Source organism: Pempheris klunzingeri, chromosome 14, assembly GCF_042242105.1.
Source record: "Pempheris klunzingeri isolate RE-2024b chromosome 14, fPemKlu1.hap1, whole genome shotgun sequence".
Classification (NCBI taxonomy): Eukaryota; Metazoa; Chordata; class Actinopteri; order Acropomatiformes; family Pempheridae; genus Pempheris; species Pempheris klunzingeri.
This window is the reverse complement of record NC_092025.1, coordinates 23,313,107-23,324,413: the sequence shown is the minus strand read 5'-3', so window position 1 is coordinate 23,324,413 and position 11,307 is coordinate 23,313,107. Positions and strand designations below refer to the sequence as shown.

The window sequence follows — 11,307 nt, the reverse complement described above, 5'->3', positions numbered from 1 at the left end:
TTTAGTTACTTTGCGGATTCAGATTAATAATATTAAATATAATCAACGAATGAGTAAAGATCTATAATTAAAGGTTGAGATCAAACTTTATTGTTCTAATTAAGTTGGAGATCCACCTGAAAGATTAGCTGTTTTATGTGCAATTTAGTCACAATAAAAAAGAGGTGTAACGATATAATGACTGCGGTTACAGTTATTTGCTTATATATATTATATTATTATTATTATTCTTACATGGTAGAACATTTGTATTAAAAACATGCTATTTTATAATATTAACCGTCACGGTCGCAGTCAGATCAGTGGTGGTAGAAGTGCTCAGACCTTTTATTTAATACTACAGTGTAGAAATACTCTGCTCCAAGTAAAAGTACTGCACTAAATATCTTATTTACATAAAACTACAAAAGTATAATGGCATCAAAATACTTAGAGTAAAGTAAATAAATGCACTCATTATGCAGAGAGGCCTATTTCTGAGAAGTAGCAGTACAAGTAGTATTATATCATTTTATACATGGATTATAATTATTCATGTTTTAATGCTGCAGATAGTAAAAGTGACAGAAAATGGGAAATACTAAAAGTGAAAGTAACTCAAAAGTACTCGAGTAAATGTGATCAGGGCGCAATGGAGGGTGTTTTATTTTGAAGGAGCTGGCCGGAAGTGTGTCGGTTGACGGTTGCTGACGCCGTTGACGCTGCTGCGTGCGGACTGATCGCATTCCAACGTGAGCGAGATGTGACCGCGGTGCGGACTTTGTGTCTCCAAACCGTCTCCAGCCGCAGTTTGAAGGGATAAAATGTCCAACTTGAAGGAGTCCGGCGCTTGTCCCGACGGCTACCGGGCTCTGAGCACCGCCGAGCTGCGGGAGCTCCTCCAAAACGACGACAAAATGGACCAAATCATTCGGCTCAATGAGAAGGTAGGTGCCCTCTCCGCTCCGCTGAGAGCCAAAGTGCCGTGAGGAATGTTCGCTGTTTCACCCGCTTTGTTAAACATCTTCTTTTGTCCGTAACGATGCGTTTTGGTGGTTTTTTCGGCGCTGAAAATTGAGCTTTTTTGCTCCTCACATTTGGGGTTCAGTGTGTAACGCAAATCCGCTTTACATGGCTCATCGATTGTCTGCGTGGCGAGTGGTCGGATTTCCAATTCGTTTTCCGTAACCCCGGGTTGCCCCTAATATTTTGGGTGCACTATTAGCTCCTGAAGTGGAGATAAAACGCAAAATGATTCTTTTGTGCTTCTGTCCAAGTGACTGTTTTATTCCAAGCGTGCTAATCGTGCAGGAAGCATCATATCGAGGTGTTGAAGACCCCATACGCGCCGTTATGTGGCTTGGCTCCTCACGCCGAACTCCCTTTTAAAAAGCTGGAAATGTAGAGTTTCTTTACCCACCAGTGGAGATGCACGGGTAAAAGGTGATTTGAGAGAAATATTAGCGTTATTAGCGCTTACTCTTACATTCGGCGTTATTTCAGTACACATATCAAGACTTATTTGAATAAAATTTCAACTTTTCCCACCGGTCGTGCTCAGTCCTCTCTCAGAAGATGCGTCTTCGAGCAGAGTTCATCCTGAATAAAAGTGTACTTTTACTGCAGTACGTTGCGTGTTCTTTCATTGTGTTCACGCCGAATTGAGCAACAGTCTCTTTCAATCAAAAAATACCACAAGATGTAGTCATTTTGATGGAAGCTTCGCGTAGAAACATGGCAATTTAAGATATCCAGGTTTTTTGAAGGGAATTCCGCGTCTCCTGCTCTCCATGTCAGAGAGGCACGTTTTGGGGCTGCATGATGACCTTCCTTGAGTAAAGCGGTGCTGCATCAATCTTTCTGTCACTCTCTCTCACACACACACACACACATGCAAGGTGTACCAGTGGCTCCCAAACTTTTTCATGGGCCCCATTTTCATTAGGTTTGCCTCGGGGGTGCTCGGACAGAAAAGACTCCCAGTCAGGATTCAGTGGGCTATAGAGTTGCCTGGCTTTCACAGCTATGGGTGGAGTGATAACAACAGTGTGTGCAGTGAAACATAACCAGGGCGGGATAGTCATCCTCATACATGTTCTCATTGTGATTGTGCAAACACCCAAGGAGTTGAACAATCAAGAAAATCATTCAGCTGTTGATATTTCCGGGAACCGCTGGACTGGACCTCATGCGTTGCCTTTCTTCTGCTGCACTCTTCTTCCTCGAAGAAGCCAAAAGCTGAACGCCATGTGATTTTGCTTCAGAAAACAAAGAGACATTACTTATGTACCCGGTTCTTGGCGAAGGATGTGACATTTGAAACCTGGCTGGTGCAAATGAATTGAGGTGTTGGAGCCAAAGAGGTCGAATCTCACCGAGAGGTCATATAATTCTCCCCCAGGACCAGAGCGGAGTGACTCGGATCCACTATCCAAGAGAGCTGGGGGTTGTTTTAGCAACTATTCATCCAAAACTCCCATTTCTCTCTCATTAACTAATAACGCACAAGTTGTCTTTGCAGAAAGAATTCATCTAAACGTGTACTCTGTGTTATTATGGCTGGCTGGTTTCACAACCCATCCCTCATCTGCATATGAGCCCTGGGAGGAGGACGCTTGATTAATCTCATGTTAATTATGAGCGTTATGTAAACCACTGAGTTTAATCATTCATAATGATTCAGAAATCACGAATGCTCCAGCCTGATTGGCGGAGTCATATTCTCATTAATAACAGATTACGCAACAAGCTGCGTGTAGCGCAGTGATCTTAAACATGAGGGTTTTTTTTTTCATCAGTGCTGCAGGAGTTTCTTCCTTTAGTGACTCTTAACAAACATTTGGATTGACGGATGAGTTTTGTTTATTAACCGTGAGAGGGGAAACAAATCTATTGTGAAAGAAGAGGATTGGGACAACAAATGGAGGCAAAAACACTAAAAGTACCTAAAATGGGCATTAAATGGTTACACTTGGTAATTTTTGTTAGTTATTCTTTGATTAAATAGTTGAAACCCGCATTTTGCATGTTAAGACCATTCAAATGCTTGTAGAAAATTTAAAGGAATAGTCCAACATTTTGGGAAATACACTTTAATCACTTTCTGCCAGAGTTATTAATTAATTACTTTAAAGAAACAACTTTTTTTTCCTGCACCATGTAGAACATAAAAACCTTTTGAATATAAAAACGGCTCATTGACATCAGCTGAGAAATTTAAGACATTATAGTGCTTTTTATCCAGAAAAACAGCAGCTCCCCTGTTTACTTAAATGTGTTTGCAGGACAGTCCTGTGTGGTCCAATATGGTGACGACGCTGACGTGTGATCCAAAGGCCAATATGGTGTTTATGTATGTTTGTCTGTAGGTGAGGAGTTGTAAAGTCACAGGCTTTAACACCAAAATAAAGAGGTGAACTGTGGGCTCTTCACTACAAGCAACACCTTCACATAACACAGTCGTTTGATCCATTGTCGATAGAAGAATATTGATCGTAGCTGCCTTAAACTCGTCCCAAAGAGAGTTTTCAAGCTGGCCGTCTAATAGAGACTCACTTCATTTCTCTCAGCATGGTGTCACATGAAGAGTTTTCTTTGACTGAAAAGACTTCTGCACCCAGTGAGTTTCATCGCAGACTGAATCTTAAATTGGTGGCCTCGGACTGCAGAAGCCTAATTAAGCTTGAGCCTCATTTGAGATAAAAGAGCAACACCTATTTACTGCATTTCATGTGGTGAGACACGTCCAACCACAGAAAACAACAGCGCTGCTCCTCGTTTTCTCCCGACTCTTAAGTGCTCCCCAAGTGTCATTTGTCAGGGACGGTAAACACTGTCAGGCCTTTCATTACAGCTCGTGCATCAGAATACAAAAAAAAAGAAACACTCACTCCCTGAAGACTGCAGCAGTTTGATAAACGAGGCGGACTAGCCCAAGCAGGAAATGGAGTGTCCGCTTTTTGATTCCTGTTTAAGGAAAATTGGCCGCCTTTAAGTCTGAAGTTAACTGTGCAATTTAATTCTGCCCAGGAAATGTTTAAGAATGAACAGGAGTATCTCTTTCTGCTCCTCAGACCTTCTCCTGACTGCAGGGCACATTCTGCAAATTCCTCTGAACTTGGGACTCTTAACATCCCATTGATGACCCGTAAAATGTGAGACAGATGCGGCGTACAGCACCGGACTCACTGAAACGGCCTTCAGGCTTTACGTGACTCACTGTTGAACAAAAGCAACTGAGCAAGAGTCGCGTCCGGCCGGGGCAGAATCACAGGAACGCCGAGACTGATGAAATAGCCGAAGAGGATTCAGATTTTTGCAGTGTGACGCTCACAAAGTGGCATTGTGTCTGAGACGGCGGCTGTTTCCTCACAGCAGTGCTGCGACAGTACTGTTCAGCAGGATTTAAAGGGAGCGGCGTTTAAATAATTTATAGTTTTCTTATGGTCTAGTGACAGTGATTACCCTCCCTTCCCCCTATATACACATACGACCACCATCGCTCAACCCCCCAGCAGAATAACAACTACACTCAACAGCATGTTTAAGTCATAAACATCACAGAAATGTCATTTTTACCCATAAATCTTTTACTTTTTTAAGGCTCAGGGCTTCCACTTGCATTTTATAAGGGATGCTGCAAAAAGTGCGCCAATAACGTCAGAAGGAACTGTTAAATTTTTATGAAATCTGATATTATACATCAGGGGAAATGAGCAGTGTGGCCTCAGAGTCCTACACAAGTATGAACTCATGCAGAACCCTCTTTAAAAATACTGGAAGTGTAGATTCTCCCAACCTACCAGAGGAGCCGCACACGTAGAAGATGGCTCGGGAAAATATTCGCGTTTTTACGACGGACTTTTAAATTCACCAAGACTTATTTGAATACATCTGGTGGTCCTGAGTCCTCTTCTCTCAGAAAATACGTCGGCAAGCAGAGTTTATTCTGAGTAAAAATTGTTCTTTTTACTGCATTTTTATTGAAATTGGGTTTAATTTGGGACTACATGATGACCCTCCTAATGAGATTGACGACCATAACGAGATTTTTTAATACTGTGTGGCTCCAAAATCCTTCACGAGTAACATATACTGGGAGTATCAAAAGTACTTAGATTATCAGACGCTGACGCAGCATCTTACAGCTGTGGCTCATCGAGGTGGATGTAGTTTTAGACTTAAATACAGTAGAGTTGTGGCTCCCAAGATTGGGGTCGGGTCCCTCCAAAGGGTCACAAGATAAATCTGAGGGGTCATGAGGTGTTTCACGAGGTAGAAAACAAATGTGTGCTCATTTTTTCCCCTCTAGTCTTAGTTTTTTTTGTGAAATATTGGATGCGTAGCAGAAAACCTCCCGAGGAGGGTAAACGTCTCTTTGATCAGGCCACTAATTACTCAGTTTAATATCTGAAATATGACAGTGGGCCCCAATGAGGCGCCTCAAGCTAAAAATGGCTGTTTTAATCTTTAAACATGTACTTACTTTCCACCCCTGCAATATATGAGTGAGTATATTGTTCAAACCTGTCTGATTGAGCTCAGCGGGTTTATCGGTTGATTGATCACAGTGATTAATCAGAGCAGCACATCGGGGGGAAAAAAGGCCCTCTGGGTTTTTATAACTCGGGAAAACAAACATGCCCCGTCAGTCACAATCAGGTGCTTCACTGCAGCTCAGACAGCAGGCTGAAGTTAGTTATCATCAGCTGGACATGTTTTGTCTAATAGAGTCTGTGTGCTAATATTTAATATTTAATCTCATTAATCATTGATAACGATATGATCCGCTTTAAACTTGTGGAAAAAATTTACTTCTCTTTCTGATTTAATTAATTAAAAGGGATTCTACTGGGTTGTAGGGGTGTTTCTCTGTAGTAGTAGTAGTAATTGTGGTTGTATTGGTGGTAGTATTAGTAGTAGTCGTAGTACTTTTCTCTCTGTTGGCATCCTGTGACTTCATTTATCCAGTAACATGTTTTGTTGGAGCAGCATATGTTTCTATGACGATCTGAACTGGCTAAAAACGAGCCTCCGCTGTGACGTCAGACAGTCTGAGTAAAGCCCACCGCCAGCAGACTAAAGCGCCAACGCCACTTCCTGATACACGCTCTGAGCCACGGTGTGAACACAGGAACACGGGGACAATAGACTCTCAACTCACAGACTGTTTTCCTCTGTGTTTACATTTCTGGCTTTCAAAACTCAGCTTCTCACAAGCTCAAAAACACAAACACACAAAGGGTTTTATTCCAAAAAGCTTTGATTTGGACTAAAAATGACTATTTATGAGACATAAATAATTTTGTTTCCAAAAATAACCTACTTTAAAGTCATAAAACCGCATGCAGCAGTTGATATCAGTCAGTTTTTAATGTTTGATGATGATGGTGACTGATGGACCCCGCTCCCTCGTCCAGCAGGTACCGCCGAGGTGCCCCTGAGCAGGACGCTTCACCTCCAGGTGATTCAGTGGCCTGTGCGGAGGATGAAGCAGCCTGCCCACCACAGAGATTGTATCAGGCAGCTCTGAGTGGCTTTCAAATGCACAGAATATTATCTCGGCCCAGCCGCGGTCCCCTCCCATTTCCAGGGTCATTCAGGGTGTACGAGCTCCTGCAGCTGTTGTGGATCTAGCTCTGCGTTGTGTTGTATAGGAAACAAGAACCACTGGGACTTTTCTTTCACTGATTTATTGCAAGGCACCAACATAACTTTAGTGCAATTGTACAGAAACAAAGAATACACAGTCTCCCTTGTATGAATGAGTCACTGAATGCACCATTCAGCCAACAAGCTACACAGCAGCCGTGCTACACTCTCTGACAAACTTCTCTTCTCATCAACAGATTTATGAATGAAAGTAGATTAAATTTAAGCACCAAAACATAAAAGCAGAACAGTAAATGTACTAGAGCTGCAACTAGTGATTATTTTTATCATTATTCTTACATTACATTATTACTCCATTTACTATTTTTATATATTTTTGGTTTCTAATGACTGGTAGGTACAAAAATGTTTGGCATTTGTTCAGTAGGTCACCTCAGCTGGCAGCCGAGAGCAGGCTACAATGGCTGCAATGAAATCCTTTTCGGGCTACTGCACCTGATCAAAGTAGGTCCACTAAAGGTGCTTGTTTTTGCCACTGACAGGCTCAGATTGTTATTTGAAATGTCTGACAACATTATGGAAAGGATCCATACAGAGACGGACCTGGAAGATCAGTTTTGTTTAAGTAGAAACAGGTGTTATATTGTTCTAATCAAAGCCACCAGACTCCATTGATAAAAACAGCACTTTTACCTCAGTGAAGACGGGAGTAGATGGTCTGCTGCTACCTTGATCAGTTGTTTATTAGGCATTTTTTGTGTTTCACAAATATTATGTTGAATTCGAACTAACCCTCTAAAACATCAGTCATTCAATAACACACACAAACTGACACAGTGGTGGACCAGCAACTCTTGTGATCTGTGAGGTAAAATTACTGTTTTTGTCAATGGAGTTTGGTGGCTTCAATGAGACAGCTGTTTTTGCTTATACAAAATGGATCTTACAGGTCTGTCTCAGTTTCATAACTTTTGTCAAACACTTAGAATAACAGGGTTAGTGTTTGAGTCTATTGGACCAATTCCAAAACATCTTGTACCTGCCAGTCATTTCAAACCCAATATATGTAAAAATGGGGCTCATGATAGATGTCTCAAATCTAACAAATCATTGCAGGTCTAATATGTAGCTGAAATACTGAAATTAAAGAAAATGAACCCCTATAAAAGTATAGAAACAACACAAAGTGTGAGAAAAGGAGGAAGAATATGGTTTACCCTTCAAAATAAAAGTCTAAAGTCTAATAATGTTTTGTACATATGTTAGGGCAACAACATACACACTGCTGCACAGGACTAATCTGACATTTGTTGACTGTACTTTTGTTCAGTTTCAGGAGCTTCAAGTGGACAGGGAGATGCTGCTGACCACCAATCGGAGTTTGGCAGAAGAAAGCCTCGCCCGGCGACCCCGTCTCTGCAACGGCAAACTCCAACTGGCGGAGAAATACCGGGAACTGTCCAACCTGGCAACCACATGCTGGGAAAAACAGAGTCAGCTTGGTGAGTTTACCCCACCGCTGAAGAGACAAAGAGGAGGGATGGTGATGGTGGTGGTGGGGGGGGGGGCATCCGATACACTTCTGGTTTCATATCGGGTGCCAGTGGACGATCACTGGCGAGGGGAGTGTGGTTGTGATGACAAGGTCACTGGTTCAGATCCCAGGACTGGATGGGTAAATACGGCCTCGCTTAATGAAAGTGAAGCACTGCTGCAGCCTCCCAGAAACCCATTTCTTCTGATGACAGGACAGCTTTCAGTTTGACCTTTAACAGCTGACTATTGTTGCAGTCCTTATTGACTGAAGCGGCCACAGAGCTTTCATAAGCTTTTATACAGAGTTCAGTGAAAACAAACCAAAAGAAGAAAACTCAAGAAAAGGTTGCACCCTAACCACTTAAGGTTAAAAGTAATTACACATCACATCCCACAGTGGCTCCTCATTGTCTTACCTTGTAATTGCAGTAAGCCACACAGCCCTTCACTGCAAGCCCTGAGACATAGAAAGCAAAATGAAAGTCGAATCGGTTCTGACTGACTGACTGTGACGCTCTCGCCGGTGCAGAGAATGAGGGAAGTTTCACATCAGAGTACAGAAAAGCTTCAGCGTGTCAGTGAGACGAGCCTTCAACCGCTCAGCACGACAGGAGTTTGGTCATGGGAACAAAATGGAGCAGATGAAATGCCAGCAGGAAGCTTGCAGCAGTTGTCAAGGAATTTGTGGGGTGAAAGGGGCCTTGTCTTTGTTTAGGCAAGTCATGCTTTTGACGGGGCAGCCACAGGGCAGCACCAGAGGATGTCTTTTTAAGCCTCGGCCCCAAATTTTAAGCCTCATGGGCAAGCTTCAGAAATTCCCCACAGTGTAATGCTTTATTTCCACTGAATAGCACCGCTCGGCTCTACTCACTTTTGGTACTCGATTTCATTTTCCACTGCAGACAGTTAATGTCAGTGTTGGGTCTATTACCTTGCTGCTTTTTTTTTTTTTTAAAGGTAATGTTATTGGTGCACTCATTGCTCCCTGCAGACAGTACAGAAACATATTTTAGCTTAAGTTGTGTCCTTTCTCCCCAAAATTCAGACATCGCATGTTCACCTCTGTGCCAATGTGAGGTTAGAGCAGCAGATTCAAACCAGCAAATGTTTTTCTGCAGCCTGAATGAATCCGTAAACGCTTGGACATCGTTTCCAGCCGCCGAATCGAAGTGTTTCCATCCTCCAGGTTTGCTTGTTAAGTTGCTGCTTTCTTGGATTGGATTCTTCTTCTTCTTCTCTCGTTTTATTGGCAGATTAGGTGACAAAAAAGGAAGGATAGTTCGTTTTTTTTCTGTAATAGTACTGACATTTTGGTACACTACTGGGAACATGCTGTGACATTATCTTCAATGCAACACAAAAACACACAGAAACAATCTCGCTGTGCGTTGCTCCATCCAGCTCTGGCAGAATCCTTTCACCTGCAACCAAACAAAGATGTTTGAGCTTCATCAGTTGATCGTTTTGGGCTCCATTTTTTTAAAATCTGGGCCGCTACTTGTGCAGGATGTCTTGTGTGGTAGTGTAGATGCTCTCTGACAGACTACTGCTCTGCAGTGTTTTCACTGTACTTTAAGTATTGACTCAGCTTGCTTGGAACCTGGACGGAGGTGATAACAAAAAAGTACCAAGTAAGCTTTTCCCAACGGAAAACTAAAAAAAAAAGGAGAGTCAAGTGGAGCCGTATCATGCAGTGGAAAAGAGGCATGCCAAGAGCAGGTGATAAGATAAATCCTGCTGCATTAATTTCCAGAGGTGAAGTCAACTGCTGCTCATTTATAAGTGAGTGTTTCTTTATGGAGCAGGCCCAGTGCTTGGTTTACCCTGGTGAAAAGGCATTGCCAGATCTGTGCTACAGCCTCAGCTGCCGGCCAGTGATGGAAGTTGGGAGGAATGTTAAACTTCCTGTCAGTGTGTGCAGACGCTGTCCCACCTCCCCAGCAAAGCAGGATGGGTGGGGGTGCGTCCTTCCTCCGCAAAACATCTGATCCTCATTTGCTGCAACGAGGGAGGGGGAAAAAAAAAAAGATGAATGAGGAGTGTTTTCTTGGGGCGAGTTGTCATAGCGGAGGCAAACTGAGGGGCGGTTCAAGGCAGACAGCTGTATTGTTTAATGCATCCTGCTGTCGGGTGGACGGGGATCTGTGTCCAGAGAAAACTGGCTCAGCGCGCTGTAGCTGTGGTCCCCTGGTGGAGCTGAAACCTTGAGTGTTTAACATCCACTCCGGGCAGTTTCTCACAACTTAGTATTGGCAGTGATTTCTCTCTGCTTCCTGCTGCTGCTGCGCTGGCTGCTAATCATCTGCACTAACTTTAAAACCTTTAAGATAAAAGATAATCCGCTGTAGAGCCTTACATGGGTGAGCCTTTTCTTTGAAGCAACCCTGTCTCTTTGAAATGATGTGTGTATATACTACTAATGCGCTTTGCCAAATACATTTTGAAGGAAATCTAATTGCTGATATGATGAGTTGCTGATATCAGGCGCAGGTGTGGTTATGTTGAGGCTATAAAAGCACTTTTGTAGTACGGGATATGTTGTAGTTTAGTTTTAATGAACTTTAACGTAATGTTTGTGAAAGTTAGCATGTCATGTATTGTGCTGTTTTGAATTTTGGTCTTTCCCTTACTACAGGCTTCAAGTGCCTAAACATAACCACAAAGGCTTCAATCGTGCCTTTAAATAAATTAATCCAATACACACGCACTCTGTTTGGTAGTTTAACGATTAGCAGCAGAGGAGAAAAACATTTTTTTTGATCATGGTAGGTTGTAATCTTCATACACTGCGCTTGCATCTTATTTTTCCGGTCGGCACGAATCTATTTTTAAGTGCAAAAGCAGGTGAAACACTGTCACCGTGGAGCCTTGCAGATGTGCAACAGTGCTGAAACTTTTAAGTAAAAGTTTAAGGAAGATTCTCTGAGAGACATAGGCTGCTCCTCCTCCTATGTCTTAGGTATGACTTTAAAGATTTTGACCTCTACAACCACACCTCCCATCAAAACCGCTGACCTGCTGCTTCTGGTTGTCCAGAGATCGAGGTTGAAGGTCGCACTTTTGCAGTCATGGCCCCTAAACTCTGGAACAAGTTGCCCCTGTGTGCTTGGCTGGCCCCTGCACTGCCTGTTTTTAAATCCCACCTAAAAACACATTCTTATTCCTTGGCTTTTATTTTTT

At 42.7% G+C, this 11,307-nt stretch overlaps 2 protein-coding genes across 2 annotated transcripts in view; one reads left to right on the top strand and one right to left on the bottom strand.

Moving 5' to 3' along the window:
* Nucleotides 1-11,307, bottom strand: part of mpzl1l (myelin protein zero-like 1 like) — a 158,945-nt gene that overhangs the window by 51,927 nt on the left and 95,711 nt on the right. The gene's annotated exons all lie outside the window — the stretch shown is intronic.
* vps37d (VPS37D subunit of ESCRT-I) overlaps nucleotides 743-11,307 on the top strand; it is a 30,655-nt gene continuing 20,090 nt past the window's right edge. Inside the window, exons 1-2 of the mRNA XM_070844157.1 lie at nucleotides 743-926; nucleotides 7,922-8,093. Coding sequence (XP_070700258.1) covers nucleotides 804-926; nucleotides 7,922-8,093 — 295 coding nt within the window. The 5' untranslated portion in view covers nucleotides 743-803. The remainder of the gene's footprint in view (nucleotides 927-7,921; nucleotides 8,094-11,307) is intronic.